This window comes from Corapipo altera, unplaced genomic scaffold (genome assembly GCF_003945725.1).
Source record: "Corapipo altera isolate COAL_440 unplaced genomic scaffold, ASM394572v1 78, whole genome shotgun sequence".
NCBI lineage: Eukaryota > Metazoa > Chordata > Aves > Passeriformes > Pipridae > Corapipo > Corapipo altera.
Genome location: NW_020884904.1, coordinates 9,186,190 through 9,210,847, shown reverse-complemented (window position 1 = coordinate 9,210,847; position 24,658 = coordinate 9,186,190). Strand labels below are relative to the sequence as shown.

The following is a 24,658-nucleotide window of genomic DNA, read 5'->3' as shown; positions in this document are numbered from 1 at the left end:
AGTTCCTGCTCAAAAGCCACTTAAAAGTCCCTTAAACTGTGTTTATCTCATAATATATAACAATTTGGAAAGACTAAGCCTAAGCAAAAATTCTTCCTGCTCATTTCCTGACATTTTGTCAGAAAGACCTGTAGAAAGAAGACTCCTCCTAGAGTGTAAATACCTGAGGGAAAGTCAGAGCATCCTCTATTTACCTGTGCACCTGCAAAGGAAAACTAAAATGTCTGAAGCCCCACCTTTTAAGAACCTTGTGAAACAATCTGGGAACTGAGCCAAAACCTCCTCTCTCAGTATATAAGACTCGGGAACAGAGAGGTATTTCCTCAGAGGCAGGTTGTTCGGTAGCTTCTACCGGACTTCCAGAAGATGGGCAGAGGTGGTGGAACTAGAATACCGCTATGGATATCAATACTAGCACTTTTCTTCATACAGATAAAAGGTAGGAAGATTCACTTTCTTGGCATTTTTACTGTTTTAAAGAATTTATAGCTTGCTTCGGAGTTTGAAACATTTTTTTCCTTGGCTTTGTGAAGTTAATGAACCTGTTACATTCATGCAAGATTTTCTTTTCTGTTATGAATACTTCTTAAGAAGAAGAAATTACCTCTTTTCAAACTGCTGTCCTGTTTTCTCCAGTTGAAATCTGGAACAGCTCCCCTGCATTCAGTGGAACTCACTCAGAACTTACATTTCTACAAAAATGCCTCAAGGTTTGCATTTAGTTTTGATGTCCATTTCAAGGTGGTACAGCATTTCTAAATGCACAAACTAAAAGGTACAAAAGTACCTCTAGAAAGGAACAAGTCAGTGGATGAGATTGTCTGTATGCATTTTTAAAGATTTTGTTTATCGGCTGATGACACACTATTGAAAAAAGGAGGGTTTTGCTTGAAAATCACTGGACAATAGGTTTTAACTATTCTTTTACTCTTGCCCATGAGGTTGCACAAAAGCTTAGCACACAGGGTTGGTTTGCAATGGGCTGAAAGCAAATGAAGCGACTTTAAGTATTCTAAGAAGGCATTAATAGTCAGAAATGGATTGAAATAACTTTTTACATTTTTAAAATTATTTTTTCATGACATAATTTCCCTTATAGTTTAAGGTAACAACAATTTTAGTTTTTCATTTTGATCTCAGGTGCAGATCCTATTGTATGATTTTATATTTTTCCTACTCCTAGGCAATTCCATACTCCCTTATGTTAAAAAGTGGTAGTGTCATGGAAAAGCCCATCAAAAGACTAACTATAGCATTACCACACCATGCAATGGAAGCAGAGATCTGCAATGCATATGGCACGAGACAGAATGGAGCCATATAGTGCATGGAGAGAGAAGCAAAAAGCTCTCTGAGGCTGGGCAGAGGAGGAGCCCAGAGGCACTGAATGGTTCCTAACTTAAAACTAGGCACAGCATGTCTTTCCAACACCAGCTGCAGACCCCTGGGTAGTGCTAAAAGGGACTTGTAGAGCTCTCTACAATTCTGGTTTCAGCCTAAGCCCCTCTAGTGGTGCTGCTCACAGACTTCCCTTGCAGGGTGCAGCAGGAGGTGAGCCTGCCTTTTTGGTTTTCTCTGGCCAGCATAATCTCCACTGCAACATGCCCTGTGATGAACTCTTACTAAGCAGTGTATTAAAAGCCCCTCTGGTCCCTGTAGATAATGTATTTATTCCTATTGTGATGCTGCAGTAGAATGGAATGAAAAATGGCTTCTTTGCTGGAAACAAAAAGTTTTGCTTTGGGGCAAAATCAACAGGCACAAATATATGTATTGGAAAGACCTATTTCTTTCTGTGTGGCTTTTGTGTTTATTTTTCTTCTGCTGCTTTTCACAAAGAGTGCCTGAAACTGTAAAATACAGAGTAACTGAGTAAGAGAGGCCAGAGATATGTCCTATAATCCTAAAATGAATTCTTCCTGTACAAAAGGAAATTTTAAAGCACTCTGGCTAGAAAAAAGGTTTTGCTGATGCTTAAAGCACAGAGTGACCATAAAACCTAAGAAAAATAAGTTCTTCATCTGAAAAGCTTATAAGGGAATGCAGGGGTACATTGTGACAATAACAGAATAAGGATCTGCTCAAACTACCACAGGCATGTTTTTGATGGCTTCCCTGCAGTAATTTATCAGCCAAAAAAATAAAAACATATCAAAAAAACGGAAAAGCTGAAGGAGTGGTGTTTGGCCATCATGGTTGCATGCAGCCCAGATCCTGATTCAAATTTGACCTGTACATGAGCATATCTTTGCTGATTTTTTTTTTTTTTATATACTGACTGTTACATGTTAAAACAGATGTAATTGAGAAATTGAGGGAGCTCAAGAAAATTAGACATTAACATTTCTACCATTCTTGATGCAGTTCAAGCCCAAGATGGTGAACAACAAACAAAGTATATTTCTCCATCTATCCTGCAGCGACAAAAACGTAAGTATTTTTATGCTGATCTATTTCTAAGATTTTGTTCCAACGCAAGTTGATAAATAATAAGATTACTAGAATGTTTTTAGTCCTAGCTAGAATATGCCACACACGTTAAAAGAGAAGTCTTCTGTACAATATACCCGATCTCTGACTGCTCTAAACTTGAGAACTTCCTATGAGATCTGGGCCAGTGGATCTGCTCTACTGATATGATAGAGTTATCTAATCTTTAACTTCAGGAAAGGTACATACCTTCTATCTAAAAGTGTATTTTCAGAAGAGGTGTGTGTTTACATACGTATCACCAGGGTACTTGATAGTAGGTAATAAAGGACACGTTTTAATTTTTTTTACACTGTGTCAAGATGAATGCATTACTCATGAGAGAATAAGGAAACTGTAACTACCTTAAATGTTAGCATAATTAAGCACTACAAGATCACGTATGACACATAACTGTACAGAGAAAAATAAGGGTGGAAGGATACAAGGCTGACTGGTATATAAGTGATGACAGGCTGAAACAACTGATCACTAAGTCTGTCCTGCAAGAAGTGTACCACAAATTATTTAACAATAGCTGAGGATCATATTGTTGCTTCTGAGTTCAGAACCTGGGCCAGGATCAGATGGGAGTCTTGAACAAATAATGAAAGAAAGTACTACAGCCAAAGGGCATAGTCTTTGGAATTTAGTTGTCAGTGAAATTTATAGAAAGATAGATCACAAAGCAATGTGTAAAAACCACCAATAAAACCTTGTGGAAACGTCCCTACAGAGTGTAAATAGTAGTAGGAAATTTTCATCACTAAAAAGGCTACCTTATCTCTATCCATTTTGTAGCATTCTAATAAGATTAAACTTGGTCATTTTTTCTCCTTTTGCTTTTCTACCAGCTTTCAAATCCCAAGAAGTGACAATCATTCCACCTTTTCAAAACACGCTGAGAGTAAAGGGTAAGTTAACCAAATGTCATGGCACAGGTATCTGTGTTCTTGTTGATCACACAGAGCATGGAGTGACTCAAGAGAACAATAGATTGTGTAAGATGCTTTAGCACTGTGAAAAAAACTTAACAGAAAAGTCATCAGTTCCTCAGGTAACACAGATAATCTAACTGTGAATCCAGTGCTTCACCGGCATTGTGTTTATATAATGCAGCTGTAAACAAAAAAAATTAAAAATAAACTTATATATGCAATAATGGGAAAAATCATGCACAATATTTCCAGTAAAGAGAGAAAAATACTAATATGCTGAAAACACTGTGGAGACATCTTATCTAGGGTATAGGGTACAATTCAAGCAAGGTGAGTGTAAATGTGGAAGAAATGCAGGAAGGGACTGTGAAGATTATCACGGAGATAGAAGAGCCTGCTTGTAAGGAAATGAAGACTGAAAAGAGACAAGAGATTTCTATAATTGGTGGGGGGAGTAGTAGGCAGGTGAAAGCCCTTCAAGGTGAAGTGTAATTCTGGCACAAGAACAACCAGGTATACATGAGACAGGAATATGGTTTGGAAGATGTTGGCAAAAGTCTTCCAGCCATTCAAAGGTTGCAGGTATGAGTGGCCTTCCCTAGTAGGAGTATCAATTAGTGTTAAACTAACTTAAAACTGGGTTTATGGTGAAACTTTAGAACTTCATATATGTATGAAAGGATTTATAGCATACGGGTGTTGACAGAACCAGAGCATTGGATCTAGAGACCCAGGAGGTCTCCTTCTCTATGCAAAACAGATTAAACACAAAAAGTAACTGAACCAAATAAAAAAATTATGATGAGCAAATAGCATGACAAGAAGGAAAACAGAAGATGGGCTTTTGGGACAGAGGTTACTGAAAGACCCAGGAGGGGAAGGGCATCTAAAGGGAGGGTATTACAGCAAATTACAGGAAATTCATACTGCTTGTTTTGACTCCACAGCTGGCAACCCCTCTCACAATGGCCGTGTGTGCAGCACATGGGGTAACTTCCACTTCAAAACCTTTGATGGGGACATCTTTTACTTCCCTGGAGTCTGCAATTACATCTTTGCATCCAACTGCAAGTCTTCCTATGAGGACTTCAACATCCAGATTAGGCGTACAATGGCGGAAAATGCTACCGTGATCACTCATGTCATCATGAAGCTGGAAGGAGCAGTGATTGAACTGACCCGTGGCTCTGTCCGGCTAGACAACAAATTGTATGTTCATAACTTGCAGCTGTCATCACTGCTGTTGATCCCAGTGAACTCTTTGAGCAAGCATCCCTTTCCCTTGTCTGATCCGACATTGCTTCCAAGCAGCTGGAAGGCTCAGGTCTTTCCTGAAGTATTAACAAAAATGAGGGCTTGACAGTGAGCTAAGTGCCACTTCTGCACATTATCCCCGTGTCCATTTTATTCAGATGAACTATGTTCCATATGATGGCCCACTTCTACAATTGTATATGTACATATACAACTGAGTCTATAAGCTGGATTCAGTCAAAGTGCTAGAAACTTAAAGGGTGCAAAACCTACCTTCCATTAATATTACTAGAACAGAATTCTTGAGAGGAGTTTTTCACAGCTTTTGTCTTTGCGCCAAACAGCGTGCAGTAAAGCAGTGGCTGCAGCTTATATCTGAGTTAATTTAAAATTATCTATTCTGGAAACTTGCAATCTATGTAGCAATTGTAGCACTGACTTTGGCATAGGGTGTGAAACCTGTAGAAAAGGACAAATAAATATTTGGGCAGCTATCCCACTGTGAGTTGTCTATCATAGCAGCTATGTACAATGAGCTAGTGTAAAGGTTATCTTGGTTACAGCTTTTTGAATGTCACTCATGTCACAGAAAGCCTGGAATCCATCCCTTTATCATCAAATGCTTTAAGGCCTGATGCATATTGCTTGCAAAACAGAGTCTCCTAGCACTTCTTTGAACCATACAACCAAAAACATATGCCAACATTTTACCTAGAAAAACACCCTTGAGAGAAAGCCAGAAGGAACAACAGGGCTGATCCATTTGCACAATGAGAAGCAACTGCACAGGAAACAGACAAGATGTTACAAACCTGTGTTGTCTGTATTTAGCTACTGCTCTGATTTTGTCACTGATGGATGCTGAAAATTCTCAAAGAGAATAAGAAAGAATGGCAGTGTGGATATTCAATGAATACTCTGTCCCTACCCCTGCTGACTTCTAGTGATCTTTCCCCAGGGTTCAGATGCCCTACAGCCATATGGGAGTCTTGATAGAGAGAAGTAACAACTATCTGAAAGTTTCTGCCAAGTTAGGACTGACCTTCCTTTGGAATGAACAGGATGCCCTCCTGGTAAGAAAACATCCAGAACATGGCAGAAAGTCTGTATTTTGAAAATAGTTTGTTTACATTTTTGCAGTATTAATCAGTCATGTAGACATTAGTTGCTTTTGAATTTGTGTCCATTTTTAGTGTATTGTTTTTCCAGTCTTCTCCCAATTTCCCTTTTTTCCCCCACCAATCTCAGCTCAGAGTCAATAGACCCCCGATTATAATATTTTCACCTCACAGTAAAGTAATCCTCAGATTCCAGACCTGGCAATGTACTGATGTTCACAACCCGGGGCTAGAAGAAGAGCAAGTTTTTCTTGGTTGTCACTGACCTTTCCAATGATGCCTACCTTCTTATCACAGAACACAGTCTGCACAGCAAACATATGTCAAATTTTGAGTACACAAGCCATACTGATGTAGGATGTGCTCCTAACCATCCAGACTGACATTTCTATGAACCTCTTTCCTCATTTCTTTTAGGTGGAACTAGATAAGAAATATGCCAATCAGACTTGTGGACTTTGTGGGGACTTCAATGGAATTCCAGTTAACGACGAATTTATTTCAGGGAGTAAGTAATAAAAAGCATTATTAAGTATTGGTGCTCATTTTTTTCTTTTACAATATACTGTAACATAGCTTGTGGGTCGTATTAACTGCATAACTAGTGATACTTCTTCATGTATTTCTATGATATCAGTTATGTGTAGTCAGGGCTTTGAGATGTATTAGACTGCTTCCATCACTGTTAGATGTTTTAAGACCTGCCACATAAAACTCGTTTGCAATACAAGGTCGAGTTCCTTGTTCATCTTTTTTTACCTTTCATACTATAGTGATATTATTTGGTAATCAATGTTCATGTCATAGCAGGTAGTATCACAAAAGAAAATATTTCCATGCAAAAAACCAGTAAACATTGTTCTAATATTTTAACCATTTTTTACAGAGACAAAACTAACTCCCATACAGTTTGGTAATAGACAGAAAATGGATGGACCCACAGAGCAGTGTGATGATCCTATTCCTTCTACTGTTCAGATGAACTGCTCAACAGAATTTGTAAGAATCTCTCTCTCAAAATTTTTCTTCTCAGTGTGAAATATACTCTCTCTATCTTTGGAGAAAATTTGTTAGAAGGGAAAAAATATGCCAAAGTGGATGCTAAAAAGTTCCCCAAGACAACACTACATATTTTCCCAAAAGAGAAAATCACTGAGGATATCTTAATATAAAGAAATTGTATAATGCTTGGGAAGTCACCTGAGGTGAAAGTAACTCAAGATACGGAAGATACTAGAATTAACTAAAGGATTTCCTTTATGTTCTTGCGCTATTGATATACTTTTCCCTAAATATCTGCTTATGGCTACTGTTGTACAAGTTTTGTGGACTGGATGGATCCTTGATTTGTTCTGCCACAAGCCTTAAATAATTAGTTTCATATTTTCTAAATGTTTTGTTTACCTTCTCTGTTTTCCTTCCCAGGCTTCTATCTGTGAGACAGTATTAACCAGCAAAGCATTTACGAGTTGCAACATGCTTGTCAATGTTCAGGACTACATCGAAACTTGCATACAAGACCTATGCCACTGCGATAGTTCTATGGCTGACTTCTGTATGTGTAACACTTTTGCTGAATACTCCCGGCAGTGTGCTCATGCAGGTGGACAGCCTCTGAACTGGAGAACCTCACAACTGTGTCGTAAGTATCTCAGGAAGGGACTTCCACCTGTGCTTATTACCCACATCTATTAAACTCCAAACCGTGAGGTCTTTTCCTTGAAAAGACAGTTGTTTAAAGGTGCATACAATTATCATGAAATCAGTTTCAACCTGATTATACTTAAGACTTTGGGAATATGGAATTTTAGGGGATTTTCCTTACGAACAGTTTTAATATATATCAGAAAAACTAAAATGTTTTGGCCTTGGATCAGAATTCCCCATCATATCTTGACAGAAAACATCCTAAATTGCAAATACTGTTTTCTCAACCTTTCAAGGGAAAAGCCAGCTTTATAATACTTTTTCTACTTTTAGCCAAATCATGTCCGTTCAACATGCAATACCACGAGTGTGGCTCTCCCTGCTCTGACACGTGCAGCAACCCGGAACGATCTGCACTTTGTGAAGACCATTGTACAGATGGCTGCGTCTGTCCTCCAGGCAAGCTTATTTCCTGCCCTGTTCTCACAGCCAAACCCACTAGAATACTCACCTGTACACATTTAACAACTTTTGCATTTTGTATCATTCTCATCATGACACCAGCGTTATTATCATCAAAAGAAAAGCTACATTTCTTCCTTCATATACATGCTCTATTTCTATTCAGATTATTAAATATGCCCTTTTAAATAACAAACATTGAGAAGACGTGTATATAATGACTGAACTGAGAATAAGATAGTTTGTTCCTAACAACAAGAGCATTCAGATTCAGTTCCCAGAAAGTATGAAATCTTTAATCAGATTTTGCACACAACGATAACTCCTGTAAGCAAAGCTACATCTGGTTTGCCAAATCTCCTTCTTATCAAGTGCTGAGCATCTAAACAAGGAGTTGAGAGAGCACTAGGCAGTGTGTAAAATTTGGTGCTTCAGAGAATTATATATGAGACCTGAGTATCAGTACAAGACAAACAATGTAAGTGTATCTTCTTTGTGCACACTTCTGGGGCTGAAAATTTTTGTTGCTGTTGTGAGTGACTGTATGGTAGGATCTTCACCCCTTGCAGCTCTTCTGCCCATTCTCATGATGTCTCACAGAATTCACCATCATTTGTTTGTGTAATGGCATTGACTTCTCTTAAACAATCCTATGTCTCTGGGCACAAAAATATTTACTGTACAAATATGTCCCTGGGCAATCTTACACATGGTTCATCTATTCCACCTCGTTATCCAGTAATTTTAATCCTAATTCCATTCTAAGGAAGTCCATAACAGAAACTTATTTCCCTAGAGATCTCTTTTGATCACCGTAGGATTTTAGGTAGGCTTCAATGGCATATAGCCTTTCAATCTCTACATAGCTTGCATCCTATTATTTTAAAGTACTGCGTAATACAGAAGAAATGGGGCATATTCTCAGGCAGCATCTGCTAGATGTGTTCAAAGGCAGGCTGTGCAGTGCACAGAATGAGTAACAGACCATTTCTTTTCCTAGGAATGGTGTTTGATGACGTTAATGGTGCTGGCTGCATTCCCCGTAGAGAATGCCACTGTACCTATGAAGGTGAAACTTATGCTCCTGGTGCCTCCTTCTCATCTAAATGCAGATCATGGTAAGACACTTTCACACGTGTCTTTTCTTTTACGTGCACTATCTGAATATTCCAAAGATGGGGGGAAAATAACTAATTACCCCTTAAAAAAATTAGGAACTACTTATCAATTGAAATTTCCTGATTACAGTGTTTTAGAGGACAGTTCATGTCTGTTTTCCCCTTACACTTGGAAGTAAAATTTAAGTTTTTGAATAGATGCTTCAGTTTCAAGACATATCAATTAAAGAAGACAATCAAATAACAAGTGTTAAAAAATGTGAATTAGTGTTACATCCTTTGCAGCACTGCAGTATAATATTAGGATGCTCATGTAAATACCATGACACTTAGGGACATGCTGCATTTAGAGTGGGAGATCACATTTGAGAGGCATATTTGGCAAATATTACCTATATTTTTTGAATATCACTACAACTACTGAAGTTTTATTGCATAACTGTGTGCAAATGCACCTATCTATGTATGAACACAAGAACCATGTTATTTTCCATGAAAAACTTCACATGTTTGAAGCTTGAGCCATGCTAATGGAGATGAGGAGTGATACTTCATATGCAGAAGGATGTATGACAGGTTCACCAGGACTGAATTCTCTACAGAGACTGGAAACGAACAAGAATATATATATAAAATTATCACTAATATAAATGTGCCTGCCCCATACTTTTTCTGATATTTTATAGCAATACTGGTTTCTTTGATAGTATGATCAGTGTTTCAAGATGAAAACTGAGGCATCATCTGCCCTTATTGTCTTCTATTTCATTTACATTTGCATTACCCAAGGTTACTGAATGCCTTCTTCATTTCAGTACCTGTGCTGGAGGTGAATGGTCTTGTGTCACTCAGTCATGCCCTGGAACTTGCAGTATTGAAGGAGGCTCCCACATTTCAACATTTGATGAGAAACATTACTCTTTCTTCGGAGACTGTAGCTATGTCCTAACCAAGGTAAAAATGAGTCACCCTTGCTAAAGGAAAGTATTTTTATTATATATAAGGTTGTTTGTTGAAAATTACTGGCAGTCACATCAACTTTATGAAATTTAGAGAGTCAACATGAAGCCTGTCTGTTAGGGTTATACTAAATAATATTGTAGCGGTTTTGTGTTCTTTGATCATTGTTTAAGAATTGCACTGAATTTTTAGCAGACATATTAAATACCTAGATTTTAGTAGATATACTAAATACCTAGATTTCATAACCGTAGCTATTTTTATGGTTTATTTGTATTGGGTGAGTCATGTAAACTATTTTCATAAGGACTTCATTTTGAATCAAATCTGTTATCAATAAAATCAGTCTGAATGTTACCAAGTAAAAGAATAATAAAAACTTAGAAAGGAGCTAGAGTACTTTAGAAATAGATTAGACTAAATTAATGAAACTTTTGAATGAGATTAACAAGCACTGTTCTTGATCCACAATGGAAGCACAGATCAGACTTATACTTTAAACTCCTCTTTTTGGCACCAACATGTAAAATTAGATTCTCAGGGTTTCTGGAGGTAGAGAAAAATCACTAAATTTGTACTCAAAAGTTCAAAAAGCCCACAAATTTAATACTGAATTTCCAGATGTCTGGAGTTCTGCATATCAGCTATCCTCAATTTAGTCTTCATTATGCCAAAGAACTGGTAAGACGAATTCAGAATCGCAGCCTTCTCTGAGTGTTGCCCTGTTAAGTCTTGGCCATTAGTCACCCTTTAAAGGTGGCTCACAGAACACAGTTCAACAAAAATCAGAACCAAGGCAAAAAACCCCAATTTTGCCTTTATTCAGTAATTTAATGAATAAGGATTTTAGCTTGATTGTCTCCTGTTAGAGAATATTTAAATGCATGATTTCCTACCAGTTTGAAGAATGTTCAAATCACCAAGGTCCTTGATAACTTATTCAGTGCAGAAGACTGGAAACAATTTCTTTCCTCTCCCTGGTAAACTTCATAACCACTGGGAAAGAAAGGCACGTGTCCTTCTTCTCTAGCATATTAAACTAGTATTACCATAACATTAGGAACTACTATTACCTAAGCCTTAGGGAGTTTAATGTTCAGCTTAATATGTCTAATTCGCCCTTGATGTCAGGAACAATGGATAGCTTCCAGAGTGCAGACTGCATGAATGCCAGCTGACTTGGTGTCTGTATACATACATGTAAGACCACGTGACAAGAAGAAATTAAATACACAATATTTTGAAAGATTCACTTTACTAAGAATTCCACTTAAGTGTGAACTTTTTAAAGTTAACAATATTTTAATATAACAAATCCTTTTATTGGTATCTTTTGTTTTCTTCTAGCTGTGTGACAGCAATGAATTCACAGTTCTGGGAGACATCCACAAGTGTGGCCTGACTGAAACTGAGACGTGCCTCAAGGGTATAGCCATCAGCCTGAGTGGAGGACAAACTGTGAGTAGCAAATGTAAACACCTAACATTCTGCAGGGATGTTCTCAAAGCTTAACAGACAAGTAGTTTGCAAATGACACATAACAGCACACACAGGAAATCTGCACTTACTTTTCCTTTTATCTCATTTGAACATTATTCAAAGTAAAGTTAAGAATAAAGTAAGTACATTAGAAGACAAGATCCTAGTAGTTTTCTCTTAGTTAGATAACTTTGGGCTTTTGCTTTTTTCGACAGTCAATGGACCGCAGTAATAAAATTAAAGAAATAATATAGGAATCAGAACATCATCATAGTCTCCCTCCACTTTTTTTTCCCCTCCATCTTGAACAGTATTAGAAAATATTTTGAAAGTACTGTACTTTTCCTAAATATGCTTGATAATCATTCCCTTTTGTTGTGGACAGAACATTGTGATCCAAGCTTCTGGTAGTGTATTTGTGAATATGATCTACACACAGCTGCCATTCTCAGCAGGTAAGTTCCTTTGGAAGACTTCTGTAATGTTTCTCATTTTTTACTTTAAAATGTTATTACATGAATTAATCTAAAGCCAAATTCTACCTTTGATTACACTGCAGCAAACCCAAAGTACTGCAGTAGAGCATAGTCTCCCACTTCTAACGTAATAGGGTGTGCCTATTCAAAACTTACAATTTTAGCAAAATTAAGGTCTAAATATCTAATGAAATGGAGATTCAGTTCAAGGAAACAGTGTCATTGCACACTTCCAGATCCAAACATTGACATAAGAGATGAAAGAAAAAATCTGACATGCAACAGGACTCCAGTATCTCAAGTCATTTAGTTCCTTGTGTTCCCTCTGGAGCACATTAATCTCTGGAGTTTCTCTCATGACAGTTCTTCTCAGATACTACTGCACCTGAACACAAAGCAAACCATGAAAGGACTTAATAGGAACAGGCTGGAGTCTTCCATTAAATAGTGCTATATCATTTTCACCAAGGAAAAGCAACCTTTTAAATAGCAATGAAAGTGTGTGTTCTTCCCCTTATTTTAAAACACCTGACAAAAAGTGCAGGGTTTGTATACATTTGTTGTTTAGGTGCTTATATTAGCCTGTTCTGGTGCTGGATTTGAAATCCTGTATGGATCATTTCCCCCCCAGTTCTTCAGAAATTAGGATCATATCAAACACAGCTGTAGAATTCCTCTGTGTGATGAACAATAATTTCAAATGCTCATCTCATATGAAATTATAACTCTTTTGTTCTTATATCCCTAGCAAATGTCACCATCTTCAGACCTTCATCTTTCTTCATCATTCTGCAAACAACCTTTGGTCTTCAGCTACAGGTTCAACTTGTGCCTTTCATGCAACTTTTTATAGACTTAGACCCCTCACATAAAGGGCAGACCTGTGGTAAGTGACCTTAGCATAACAAGTGCCTTCACCAGTATGTGTCATTCTGTAGGGCCCTTTCACAGACCATCTGCTTCCTTTTAGGTCTCTGTGGAAACTTCAATGACATGCAGACAGATGATTTCAAAACCACCAGTGGTGTAATAGAGGGTACCTCAGCTGCCTTTGGCAATACTTGGAAAACTCGGGCTGATTGTTCTGATGCCAAAAATACCTTTGAGAACCCCTGTACTGTCAGCATACAAAACGGTAAGCTCAGCATATAGTAACTTCTTCTATTCTCTTTTAAGATGCAAAGACAGAATAAACTGATCAGTCACCAAGTATTTAGACAAAATAACAGAACTGTTTGCACACACACTATTTTCCTCAGCTGACACTAGAAGTCTTGAATTAATAAACAATAGCTAGGAAAATATTTTGGATCTGTAAAAATATTCCTTTGGATCAAGACAGCAACTGTTTTTGCCAGCTTACTTAAGAGAAAGTGGAACCATACAGCATATTAGGGATCCATTCCTGGAAAGGGCTGACTGTCATATAGGAAAAAAAACTGTGCATAGCCCCACTGAATGTTGGACTCAGTGTGACCCTTCCACTATTAAACTGAGAACCAGATTTAAAATTCAGAATGTCAAAGTTTTCAAGCTCCATTTCAGACAATAAAATATATAATTTTGAGTATTCACAAGCTTACTCTTTTATTTTCTCAGATGAACTAGCATATTTTTAATTTACAATGTGAACTTTTCTTTTCAAAATTCGATTATGGATGTCTTAGTTTTTTCCATGACAATTACCACAAATTAGAGAGCATTCAGTTTATGAAGAGTTCCTATTTCTCTTTACAGGAAGCAAAAGACTGTTTCAGCAAATGTGGGGCTAAATTATATCGTAAAGTTAAGCTTCTGCAATCTCCCTGCAGGAAGTATAGTAAAACTGAGACAAGAGTTTTGAAAATTAAGTACAATAAAATCTCTTACCACGTTTTCAATTCACAGACCAGTATGCTCAGCACTGGTGCGGACTGCTCTCTGATACTATGGGACCTTTTGCTGAATGTCACTCAACAGTGAATCCAGAAGTTTACCAGAAGGTATTTGGCTCTTAACTTTATCCCATTTAAGAGAAAAAGACTCAGATTTCTGATACTAACACCTGAGAGTGTAACTTGCCAATTGAGAGGATATGCATTCATGGTAGTTCTTTTCAAGCAAAGGATTCATTCTTATAAAATTTGCTCCTTTGTAAAGGTATCTCTCCATTCCCAGGAGGATAAATTTACAGGTATATTCCTCTTGCACCTCCTGTATTTTTAGGTGGGAACTTAAAGATTAAGCTAGGAGCTTGGACTCCTTGGACTCCTTATGAGGTCAAGGGACAAAACCTGTCCCTCCTGAGGTAGAAGGAAAGCTTTAGTCAGAATCTTAACCAGCACTTTAGTTTCTCTGAACTGCTCTCAGAAGGCTTTTGCATATATGCAAAGGGCAAGGCAAGCAATGTGTGTAAGAAACAGCAAAGAGATTTAGATATGCGAACAAAAACATTCCAGGAATTCAAGGTGATGAAACTCTGTAACAGAGTCCCTGGGTACTTTACAAAATCTCCCTGTTATTGCAAAATTTATAAGATTATGTTCAGCAAACATCTTCTGGAATTACAATATTACAGTATCCCTGCCCTGCACAGAAACACATTAAATAACTGGTTTTCTTTGTTCCTCTTGTGCAGAGAGCATCAAATACTCTCTGGGTGGCATCAAATACTCTCTATTTGTTCTAAATATATATGGCACAGTGGGGAAAAACTGGATGTAGTTGGAAAACCAACACTTGAAAAAGGAAAAAAAAAAAAGAAAAAGAAAAAAGAGTTCAAAATTGTAGACCTCTAATTACTCTTTCTTCATGCAAAGAATCTTCTTTGAAAGTGCTCAATGAAGAACAGGCATATGTTTACTTAGACTTGTGGATCACACTCACTTTAACCTCTAACAAATGTAACACTCTATAGAGCACCGTGGCTTTGACATGACAATCTGATGATCATATGTCATCCCTGTTCCTAGAACTGCATGTTTGACACATGTAACTGTGAGAAGAGTGAGGACTGCATGTGTGCTGCCCTTTCAAGCTATGTCAGAGCCTGTGCTGCTAAAGGAGTTCTCCTCCCTGGATGGAGAAGTAAAGCCTGCAGTAAGTTTTACATTCCTTTGCCTTTTGAAAATGATCACTCAGAAGCCCCTGCAGAGCAGCTCTCAGGGATTCCCACAGTAAATTGTGTAAAACTGGGTTTTAAGCTTAGCATTGACTTTGAAGAAGTTGAGGAGGAAAGGAATACCATAAAAGACAAGCAATAAACAGTTAGAAATAGAAAAAAGAGGCTTTGTTAGATTACTTGCCCAGAACCAGCAGAAGTAATGTGGAGAGCCATACCCTTGCAATAGGAATAAAATAAGTAAGGTGTTTCTTGATTTACTTTGCCAAAAAAATAGAAAGTAAAAATATCAATGCTGAAGAAACATACTATGCATTAATATAGTTGAACTTTGTCCTCTTTTTAATTTGGAAAAAATATTTGTACTTGTGACACATTTATAGGGGAAAATTCTGCTCCAGCAGTAAAAAAAAAAAAAAAAAATAAAAATTACACTATTGAGGATATCAGTAAAGCACTTGTATATACATTGCCATGTTTATCATATATATTTTACCTCAAATACTTCACTTATACCTACATTGATTCTTAAATGAACTACAAATGTAACTCACTTTTTTACTTTCAAGCAAAATACACCACCTTGTGTCCGAAATCTTTGGAGTACACTTACAATGTCGATACCTGTCAACCCACCTGCCGGTCTCTGAGTGAGCCTGATGTCACATGCAGCATTAAGTTTGTCCCAGTTGATGGCTGCACCTGCATAAATGGAACATACATGGATGAAACTGGCAAATGTGTGCCTGCATCTAGCTGTCCTTGTTACTACAAAGGAATGCCTCTGTCTTCTGGAGAAGTTATTCATGATAATGGTGTTGTCTGGTAAGAGATTTGTAAAGAGAAAAACGAGATTGCTTATGTCCAGTCACAAAACCATATATATGTTATGAAATCAAATCAAATGCACCTCTTTCCCTAATAATTTCAATTTAAAAAAATCACATATTCCTAAAAATTGTTAGGGCTACCCATGTTTGGAAGATTGTGCAAGAATTGAACAAAACATACTGGGGTAGGTTAGCCTTTGCTATCCCGCTCTCTCTCCGTCCCTTCCTGTCTCCTTCCCCACAACACATACTTTTCTTATCTATGACTGTAAAAGACTTGTTCTATGGTGAAAGATACTTGATAATAACGTTACAGATTATTCCCTTTATGAATGGAATCTGAATTATCCTGAAGGACATTTTTTAAACCAGGGAAATAGACAGAGTAAACACTTCCTTTATATAAATATACTTGTATTTTGTTCTGCTCTAACATAAAATGTTTTTGAACAGAAAATATATTTTGGTAAACAACATGTTTTATCTGTTTTATCTGTTTTATTACACGGTAATTTTTCATTATTTCAAATTCACTAGGAAACAGGCTGAAAATTAACCAAAAAAATGTTTAAACATATCCATTACTTTTTTTTTTTTTAATAGCACTTGCACCTATGGAAAGCTGAGCTGCATTGGAGAGAAACCTGAACCAGGTAACATATCAGTTTATTCCTTAAGATCTTCTTTAATTCTCCCTTTCCATCTTCATCCTCTTCAGTTCTCTTTTGTCATAATGATGCAAATTGTAAAAGTAGGAAATCAATCAAGAAAATTAACTGAGGACTTCTGTAATGTAGAGGATATTCCCAAAATATAAATAAATAATTTCTTACCTTTCCAATGGCTGAAATAAGTTATAACCCCCTGGGTTACCCAGTAGAAAAGAGTACAAGGTCACCTCACTGAATGTGAGGGGAAAACCATCCACATTTTAACTGAAAGTAGTAAAAACCAAAAATAAAACACAAACAAAGTAATCAAAGATCTTTGTTTTCTTGGTTTGTTTCTCTGAAAGGTGTTTCACGAAGCTAACTAAATGTTAATTTAACGGATTAGTCCAAGCATAAGCACAAAAAGCAGATAAACATGATTTCAAAACAATCAGTTTCTCTTTCTGGTCAAACATATCATTTTAAGGTACCCATATGTCACAAAGGAGTCTTCTCTCATTTTTCTTCAGTCTGTATTAAGGAAACACAAAGATTTGAATGCATGGCTTCTGTCATATTTCTCATGGCTTTTCTCTCTTTCAGTCTGTGTACCTCCCATGGTTTATATCGACTGTGGTAACGCCACTGCAGATGTGGTAGGAGCGGGATGCCAAAAGAGCTGTCAGACTCTAGATATGGAATGTGTAAGTATAGAGTCTTTATAATTAGTTGAGAGCATATTAAACTAGATCTCTTTTACAATAACCAGCTGCCGCTGGACTCTTCCAGAAGGGAAATGTTTCAAGACATGTTTTCTCTATGGTTCTTACAGTACAGAACTCACTGTGTCTCTGGGTGTGTATGTCCTCATGATCAAGTGTTAGATGGCAAAGGAGGCTGTATAGCTCCAGAAGACTGTCCATGTATTCACAATGGGAATTCCTACAATCCAGGAGAATCAATCAGAGTTGGCTGTAACAACTGGTAAGAGCATATTGAAAAATAACATTTCCTTCAAGCTCTAGGGAAGTAACATATGAGTGAATAGCATTTCACTCTAACAGCATCAAGATTCATAAAAAGGAATCCTACATAAAATGATCCACTTAGTACCTAAAAAGCAAGGTCTGTCTGTTTTTCTCAGTGGTATGTAGCCCAGAAATTGCAAGTGGTCAGAAGAACACTATGGTTTGGAGGCTGTCATATTCATTCGAGTCAAGAAATCTTTTTTCTTCCCAGGAAATCCTTCCATTTCAGTACATCCAGCAAGATTTAGAAATGTGAAAGAGTTAATGTTTTCTTATCCAAATTATTCACTACATCATTAAGTAACAGTCTTTGACTAAATCCCAAAAGTTCTTGAGCTGTGCTGCATTTCTGAGACTAAGCAAACTTGATTTTTTCATTAGAGTCTTAACACATTGTAAAATGCAGGAATGTACCTATATTGGGTGTATGTATAGCTTTTACATTTTGAGTGCTTTTTGTCTTATGTAGCACATGTAGAAACAGAAAATGGCATTGCTCTGAGGAACCCTGCCTGGAAACATGTTCTGTTTATGGAGATGGGCATTATACCACCTTTGATGGCAAACGTTTTGATTTTGAAGGAGACTGTGAATATGTTCTGGTCCAGGTAACAGAGTCCTTCTCAGATTTTTGCATTAAGTACCTTGCATTTTACTTATGACCATGTAGCATAGTTAATATTGAATACCATTCCTCTGTTTCAGAACTATTGTGGTCAACAAGCTATGAATCAGGGAACCTTCAGAGTCATCACTGAGAACATTCCATGTGGCACTACAGGAACCACCTGCTCTAAGTCTATTAAAGTTTTCTTGGGGGTGAGTATTTTCTTTAAGTTATGCCAGAAGGGTGGAACAAGCTGTCCCAGATAGACTGCATTGCAGAAGTGTCCTCCAAGACAGTGAAAATGTTACTAGACTTCTTTGCTCACTGCTAATGATTCTGCTCTCTGCTAGAGAAAGCAAAGGAGGAAACTCTAAAATTTCTTAATGTGAGGCTGTTGATGATCATCCTTTTGATGATAATAGTTATTATTTCAATTAGTTACTGGCAACAGATAAACCTGTACCAAAATAGAGATTTTTTTTTTTAATTGGCCTCTAACTTTTTCTTTTCCTGTCTTAGAACTATGAGCTGGTACTCAGTGATGGACACTCTGATGTCATCCAGAGGACACCTGGAGGAAAAATGCCATTCCAAATCCGTTCCATGGGTATCTACCTGGTAGTTGACACCACTGCTGGTCTGATACTCATGTGGGACAAGAAGACCAGTATATTCATCAAACTTAGTCCCAGCTTTCAGGTACACTTCAAAAACCTTGATAAAATTAATCCATATTATCTCTCAAAGAAAAAGTGTGGAAATTTAGGCTGTACATGAAAGACTTCAAGAGCAGCAATTGAGTATTATTATCCTTGCTGTCTTGAATCAGATTGTGTACTATGCATTTTCCTTACATTACATTATTCAGCAATGGCATAATAGCAACTACATCAGTAGCTTTCCTCATGAAAAGACCTCACAGAAGAGATACGTTCATGATCAGCTAAAACTAAATAGCTGAGTACTTAAGAACAAAACCCATGAGTCTACTGTTCTTCCTATCTTTGTTTATCCTTCCTAGCAACAAGTCAGAAATAATCTCTTTATAAAAGGCATTTTATGAAAATTTCCAACACTGTTACTTAAAAGACACAGATAATCTTAAATAAGATTCATTCTGAGGTCTATTACTCACAGATACTGAGAAACTGTACCTTATTATTTTTGTGATTTTTGTGTATTTATCCTGATGCAGGGACATGTTTGTGGACTTTGTGGAAACTACGATGGCAATGGAAATAATGACTTCACTACTCGCAGTCAGTCTGTGGTAGGAAATGTGCTGGAGTTTGCCAATAGCTGGAAAGTGTCTTCTAGTTGCCCAAATGCCAATCGTACGAAGGATCCATGTACTGCAAACCCATACAGGAAAGCCTGGGCACAGAAGCAATGCAGCATCATTACCAGTGAAGTGTTTGCAAAGTGTCACTCCCAGGTATGACAAAAACTTTAGTCTTAAATTCTCTTGAGACAAAGATTACATTAATTCTTATGTGAGATTAAAAAAACCCCAAACAAACAAATAAAAAAAACCCCAAACACAAACACCTAAAATACGCTTTTTCATGCTTTACAAAGTGAGCTCAGACCAAGTTCTATGGAGATTGCACAGAAAGTATTTTCACTAAAGTATTTTCACTTTCGTTTTCTCAACTTTAGCCTTGAACAAGTACACTAAAGAAATTGATAGTTTGGATTGGTTGTTCTTGTTTGTTTGTTTTTAATAGAAGGACAAATCATAGATAAATTTCAGGATATGCTTATTTTCTAATGGCATAATTTTCTACTAATATAAATATCAGCCACCTGCTATGTATGACTGTGTGCTAGCTTGTAGTAATTAACAGTATTCTGCAGTTGTACCTTCAACATCACACAGTTCTTAGTATTACAGCTTAGTAGCAATAGCTTTAGTCTACATTTTCCTCCTGATTTTTTTCAAAGCATTCTCATGGTTTCTTCCTTTCTTAGCTTCCTCACATACAGCTGTCAGTTTCAGATATTTTATTCAGCTCTTTTAGGACAGTGCAAACGGGACAAGGGCATGAAAACTTTAAATGTTTTCTCCATCAGGTTGAACCAAACGAATATTATCAAGCATGTGTGGATGATGCTTGTGCCTGCGACACTGGAGGAGACTGTGAATGTTTCTGTACAGCAGTAGCTGCCTATGCTCAAGCATGCAATGAGCTGGACATTTGCATTTCATGGAGAACCCCATCCATATGTCGTAAGTTTCGACCTACTACCTTAGGGAGGGGTCCAGAGGGAAAGAAAACAGGAAAAAAAAAAGTAGGAAAAAAGCGAGAGACAAAATTGTATTTGTAAGAAAGAGGCACTGTTGTATTCTTTAAAAAACAACCAGAAAAACCCCAACAAAGAAATCTGGGTAAATCACAGGAAGACAACCTATCCTACTAAAATGAAACCACAGATAGTAATTTTACAAGTGGTGTGATTAATGTCTGATTAACTTGTCAATCATGATAGACAACTAGTGAACTACAGTATTATATTACACTCCCACCTGTCTATAGCAGGCTCCATGTAAATAAATACTAGTGCATACTAGCTAAAATCAGTGATTTAATCAACTGATTTTTCTTGTTTAATGTGTAATTCTGTTCTATGCATTATAAATTTATTTATGTCAAGAGGTGGTAGAAATATAACAATCTTATCAAATTAGCAATAAGACAATATACTGTTCACCACCTACGTGACTATGCTGATCCCATGGGGTTTTTACCCAGCAAAACTGAGAGACTATAGAGCTGAAAGATCAAAGGCATTTTGCTGACATTTTCCCTTCTTCTAGCTCTGTTCTGTGATTACTACAATCCACAAGGGGAATGTGAGTGGCACTACAAACCATGTGGAGCCCCTTGTATGAAGACCTGCAACAATCCAAGTGGGAACTGCCTACATGAGATGAGAGGTTTGGAAGGTAAACATAATAATATGTATCTTGTTCTAGTTATACAAGCTTAAAATGCAGTATGATTAACAAAATTTAGATTACTCAGTGTATGACATGCTTGTAGCAGAAATTATAAGAGATTTTCTAATTTAGTATCTTATTACCTCGTGGATCATATTTGTTTGGAGTGAAGATGAGGACAAAATGCACCAAAGCTTAATATGCAATCAAAATAGCAGTAAGAGGGTCTGAAATTTCACTTACCACATGGGACAATTGCGGGAAAGCAGATATGAGTTTAGAGTTAATTCTACTTGTGAAAGGGCTAGTTTCAACTTGACTCTTTTTATTGCAGGCTGCTATCCACACTGTCCAAAAAATAAGCCCTATTTTGATGAAGAAACCATGACCTGTGTTTCTAATTGTGGTTGTTATGAAAATGGGAAAAATTATAAACCAGGAATGGAGATGCCTCCAAAGCAGAATTGTGAATCATGGTAAGATTAGTAAAGATTTTTAAAAATTGAGTTTAAAGTTGTGGCACATAATTTATCACACATTAAACTTGTTGTTTACCAACAGGAAGCAGGCTAGTCAGAGGCTGATGAATAATGTCTAATTTTCTTCCCTTCCCAGGAACTTAAATGATACCATGGTGAAACATTTCACCATTGAGAGATTAATTTACTACTTAGTCTGTACATTTATTAAAGTGCTTTTAAATTATTATGATCATTACTAAATCAAATAAAAATAAATTAAAATAACAATAGTTAGGGAATAGTCCTAGAATTTGTATTAAGATATCCCTAAACTCATTGTACGAAATTCTCTAGAAGTTAGCAGCCAACTCATCTACGTGGTTTTGAGCTTGTTTCTGCTATTTCACTGGTACTTGCATAGTCACAACTCTCCCATAGCTGCAAGTATTCCCACACATTACTGATGGCAAGTCGCGACAAGTGCTGCTAAGCCTTCTATAAAATAGTACAAAGTTAGCAGAATCAGTTGTTAAGCAGTTAACAATTGTCTTAAGACACCTTTAGCTACACTTGAATACAGTAAGCAGTGCAATGCAAATAGCAAAAAATCTTAACACAAAGCCCATTTGAGCAAACCCAACTTCTTTGGCATGTTTTGCAGTTCATAGACATCTTTGTCTACATTGTCTAGGTCATTAACAGCACTAAACCTGAAGCAATAAGTACATATTTATATTTATTTAAGTTTATTCAATGTATAGATGCCCTTAGTCACTGTAAATAAATACATCAAGATTCAGTTATTAAAAGATAATAGACAAATTCCACTTAAAACCGGATTGCATTGTTGCATCTTTTGGAAGTCTGATGGAAATTTGCTGTGTAGATTACTTCAACATCCATGATACAGTGATCCTTTGTATATATCCTTATGAATGTAAATGATACATTTACTGCACTTTCCCTTCCAAAAAACAAGTAGACCTACCAGAGTGATGAGAACATCTCAGATGACCCTTGTTCATACCTTTGCTCAGCTCCCAAAAGCACTGATAAGGTTGCTGCATGTTTCATGGGCTGGCACAGAAGAGTTATCTTTCTTGTCAGAGAACCATGTGAAGATAACCTAGCCTGAATTTGTACAGCAGAACTGAAGCTGTAACTCAGAGAAGATAGGGGCATTCTACATTTAAACACACAATGAACAGATTGATACAAAAAAAGTTGAAACAAAAAAATTATGTCATGAACTGATATATTCACATTGATAATCTCAATTTTTCCTCTTTTCCAGTGAATGTACAATTCATGGCAAAGAATGCAGATATGATGAACACGGTATGTTGACAAAGTTGGTTTTATATGATTAGGATGCATTTAAGGTATTCTGTTCTGTGTTTCAGATAGCAAGGAATAACATCCTATTTTGATTTACAGAATGTGTCTGTTTCTATGAGGGACAGAAATATAACTACCAAGATGTGGTCTACAACACTACAGATGGAACAGGAGGGTGTATTGTTGCAATCTGTGGTCCCAATGGAACACTTGAAAGGATTATCTATGAGTGTCCAATCTCAACATCACCCACAACAGCAACAACATTTCATTTCAGCACTACACCACCTGCCAGTACTTCCACAGGTAAATTCTTTATAGGACATAAGAGTGTATTCTGTTTATTAGTGAGTAAAATTTAGCTACAAAACGATGCCCACACGCACAGCATGAATAAATTAATACAACCTCACAATAAAGGAGAGCAGTAACAAGGAAATAAACATAGAAAACAAATCCGCTTCTGAAACACCATATTAAATTACATCCTATTAAATTTAATATTAATCATATTAAATTAAAAGTATGCTAAACTGATGCCCTACAGGATCACAATGCAAGAAAAATAACACTAGGAAAATTGTTCACCCATTTAAAATAACATAAAAAGATCATATCTACAGGAATTTATTTTAAGTTTCATGGTCTCTTCCTTTTCTCCTTTGCAGTGTCACCAACCACATCAGTATGTGTTCATGAAGTCTGTGAGTGGTCAGAATGGTATGATGGCAGTCTGCCAACCCCTGGCTATGACGGTGGAGATTTCGAAACCTTCAATGATTTAAGAGCTCAAGGTTATGAAGTTTGTAAAGCTCCACGGGATGTTCAATGCAGAGCAGAAAAATTCCCAGATATACCACTGAAAGACCTTGGCCAAAAAGTAGAATGCAGTACAACAGATGGGCTTATATGTTACAACAAAGACCAAATTTCAACAATGTGCAACAATTATGAGATCAGAGTCCTATGCTGTGTTTTTGTACCATGCTCTTCTTCAACATATCCAGTCTCTACAACTTCTGAAAGTACAACATTGATACATTCAACATCTGAAGAAACAACAACCACAACCATAATGACAACACCGGTCACCACCTTTCCTTCAAAACCTTCTCTTTGCTTTAAAGAAGAATGTTACTGGTCCAGATGGTATGATGTCAGTTATCCAGGGTCTGGTTATGATGATGGAGATTTTGACACCATTCAGAACATTAAAAAAAAAGGATACAAAGTCTGTGCTAACAGAAGGGATGTGGAATGCAGAGCAGTGAGGTTTCCTAACACACCATATCCTCTCCTGGAACAAAAAATCCTGTGCAATACAGAAGAAGGCTTGAAATGTTACAATAAAGACCAACTGCCGCCCATTTGCTATAATTATGAACTAAGATTTAAATGCTGTGAAAATATAACAGTACCATGCCAAACAACCACTGAAAGTATTAGTACTGCAAAAACAACAGAACCAAGTACACTTTCTTCAACACGATTCAGTACAACATCGACAGAAGTATCACCAACTCCACACCTGATAACAAAACACAAAACGACACCAGCAGAAACATATCAACCACAAACAGATTACATTATTACCAAAATTACAGCAAAACAAACAACACAAACTCAAAAAGAAACACCTACTGCCACAACCACAACAACCTTCACAATGACAACTACAACACCAACTGGACCCCAGACTACCACCACAACCACGGTAACAAAACCCTGTGAACCGGAAGTGTGCACCTGGAGCGAATGGTTCGACGTCGACTTCCCCTCCGC

At 37.0% G+C, this 24,658-nt stretch overlaps 1 protein-coding gene across 1 annotated transcript in view; it reads left to right on the top strand.

Annotated features, from left to right (window-relative positions):
* The first annotated feature begins 398 nt into the window (after window positions 1–398).
* LOC113950826 (mucin-5AC-like) overlaps window positions 399–24,658 on the top strand; it is a 37,294-nt gene continuing 13,034 nt past the window's right edge. Inside the window, exons 1-32 of the mRNA XM_027651088.1 lie at window positions 399–439; window positions 1,496–1,551; window positions 2,365–2,430; window positions 3,324–3,383; window positions 4,355–4,616; window positions 5,620–5,734; window positions 6,197–6,287; window positions 6,666–6,778; window positions 7,205–7,421; window positions 7,760–7,885; window positions 8,889–9,006; window positions 9,822–9,960; window positions 11,314–11,424; window positions 11,831–11,900; window positions 12,670–12,807; window positions 12,892–13,056; window positions 13,809–13,903; window positions 14,873–14,999; window positions 15,591–15,846; window positions 16,455–16,504; window positions 17,105–17,205; window positions 17,334–17,485; window positions 17,999–18,137; window positions 18,235–18,348; window positions 18,656–18,835; window positions 19,332–19,571; window positions 20,210–20,366; window positions 20,955–21,083; window positions 21,412–21,553; window positions 22,833–22,876; window positions 22,976–23,182; window positions 23,545–24,590. Coding sequence (XP_027506889.1) covers window positions 399–439; window positions 1,496–1,551; window positions 2,365–2,430; window positions 3,324–3,383; window positions 4,355–4,616; window positions 5,620–5,734; window positions 6,197–6,287; window positions 6,666–6,778; window positions 7,205–7,421; window positions 7,760–7,885; window positions 8,889–9,006; window positions 9,822–9,960; window positions 11,314–11,424; window positions 11,831–11,900; window positions 12,670–12,807; window positions 12,892–13,056; window positions 13,809–13,903; window positions 14,873–14,999; window positions 15,591–15,846; window positions 16,455–16,504; window positions 17,105–17,205; window positions 17,334–17,485; window positions 17,999–18,137; window positions 18,235–18,348; window positions 18,656–18,835; window positions 19,332–19,571; window positions 20,210–20,366; window positions 20,955–21,083; window positions 21,412–21,553; window positions 22,833–22,876; window positions 22,976–23,182; window positions 23,545–24,590 — 5,067 coding nt within the window. The remainder of the gene's footprint in view (window positions 440–1,495; window positions 1,552–2,364; window positions 2,431–3,323; window positions 3,384–4,354; window positions 4,617–5,619; window positions 5,735–6,196; window positions 6,288–6,665; window positions 6,779–7,204; window positions 7,422–7,759; window positions 7,886–8,888; window positions 9,007–9,821; window positions 9,961–11,313; window positions 11,425–11,830; window positions 11,901–12,669; window positions 12,808–12,891; window positions 13,057–13,808; window positions 13,904–14,872; window positions 15,000–15,590; window positions 15,847–16,454; window positions 16,505–17,104; window positions 17,206–17,333; window positions 17,486–17,998; window positions 18,138–18,234; window positions 18,349–18,655; window positions 18,836–19,331; window positions 19,572–20,209; window positions 20,367–20,954; window positions 21,084–21,411; window positions 21,554–22,832; window positions 22,877–22,975; window positions 23,183–23,544; window positions 24,591–24,658) is intronic.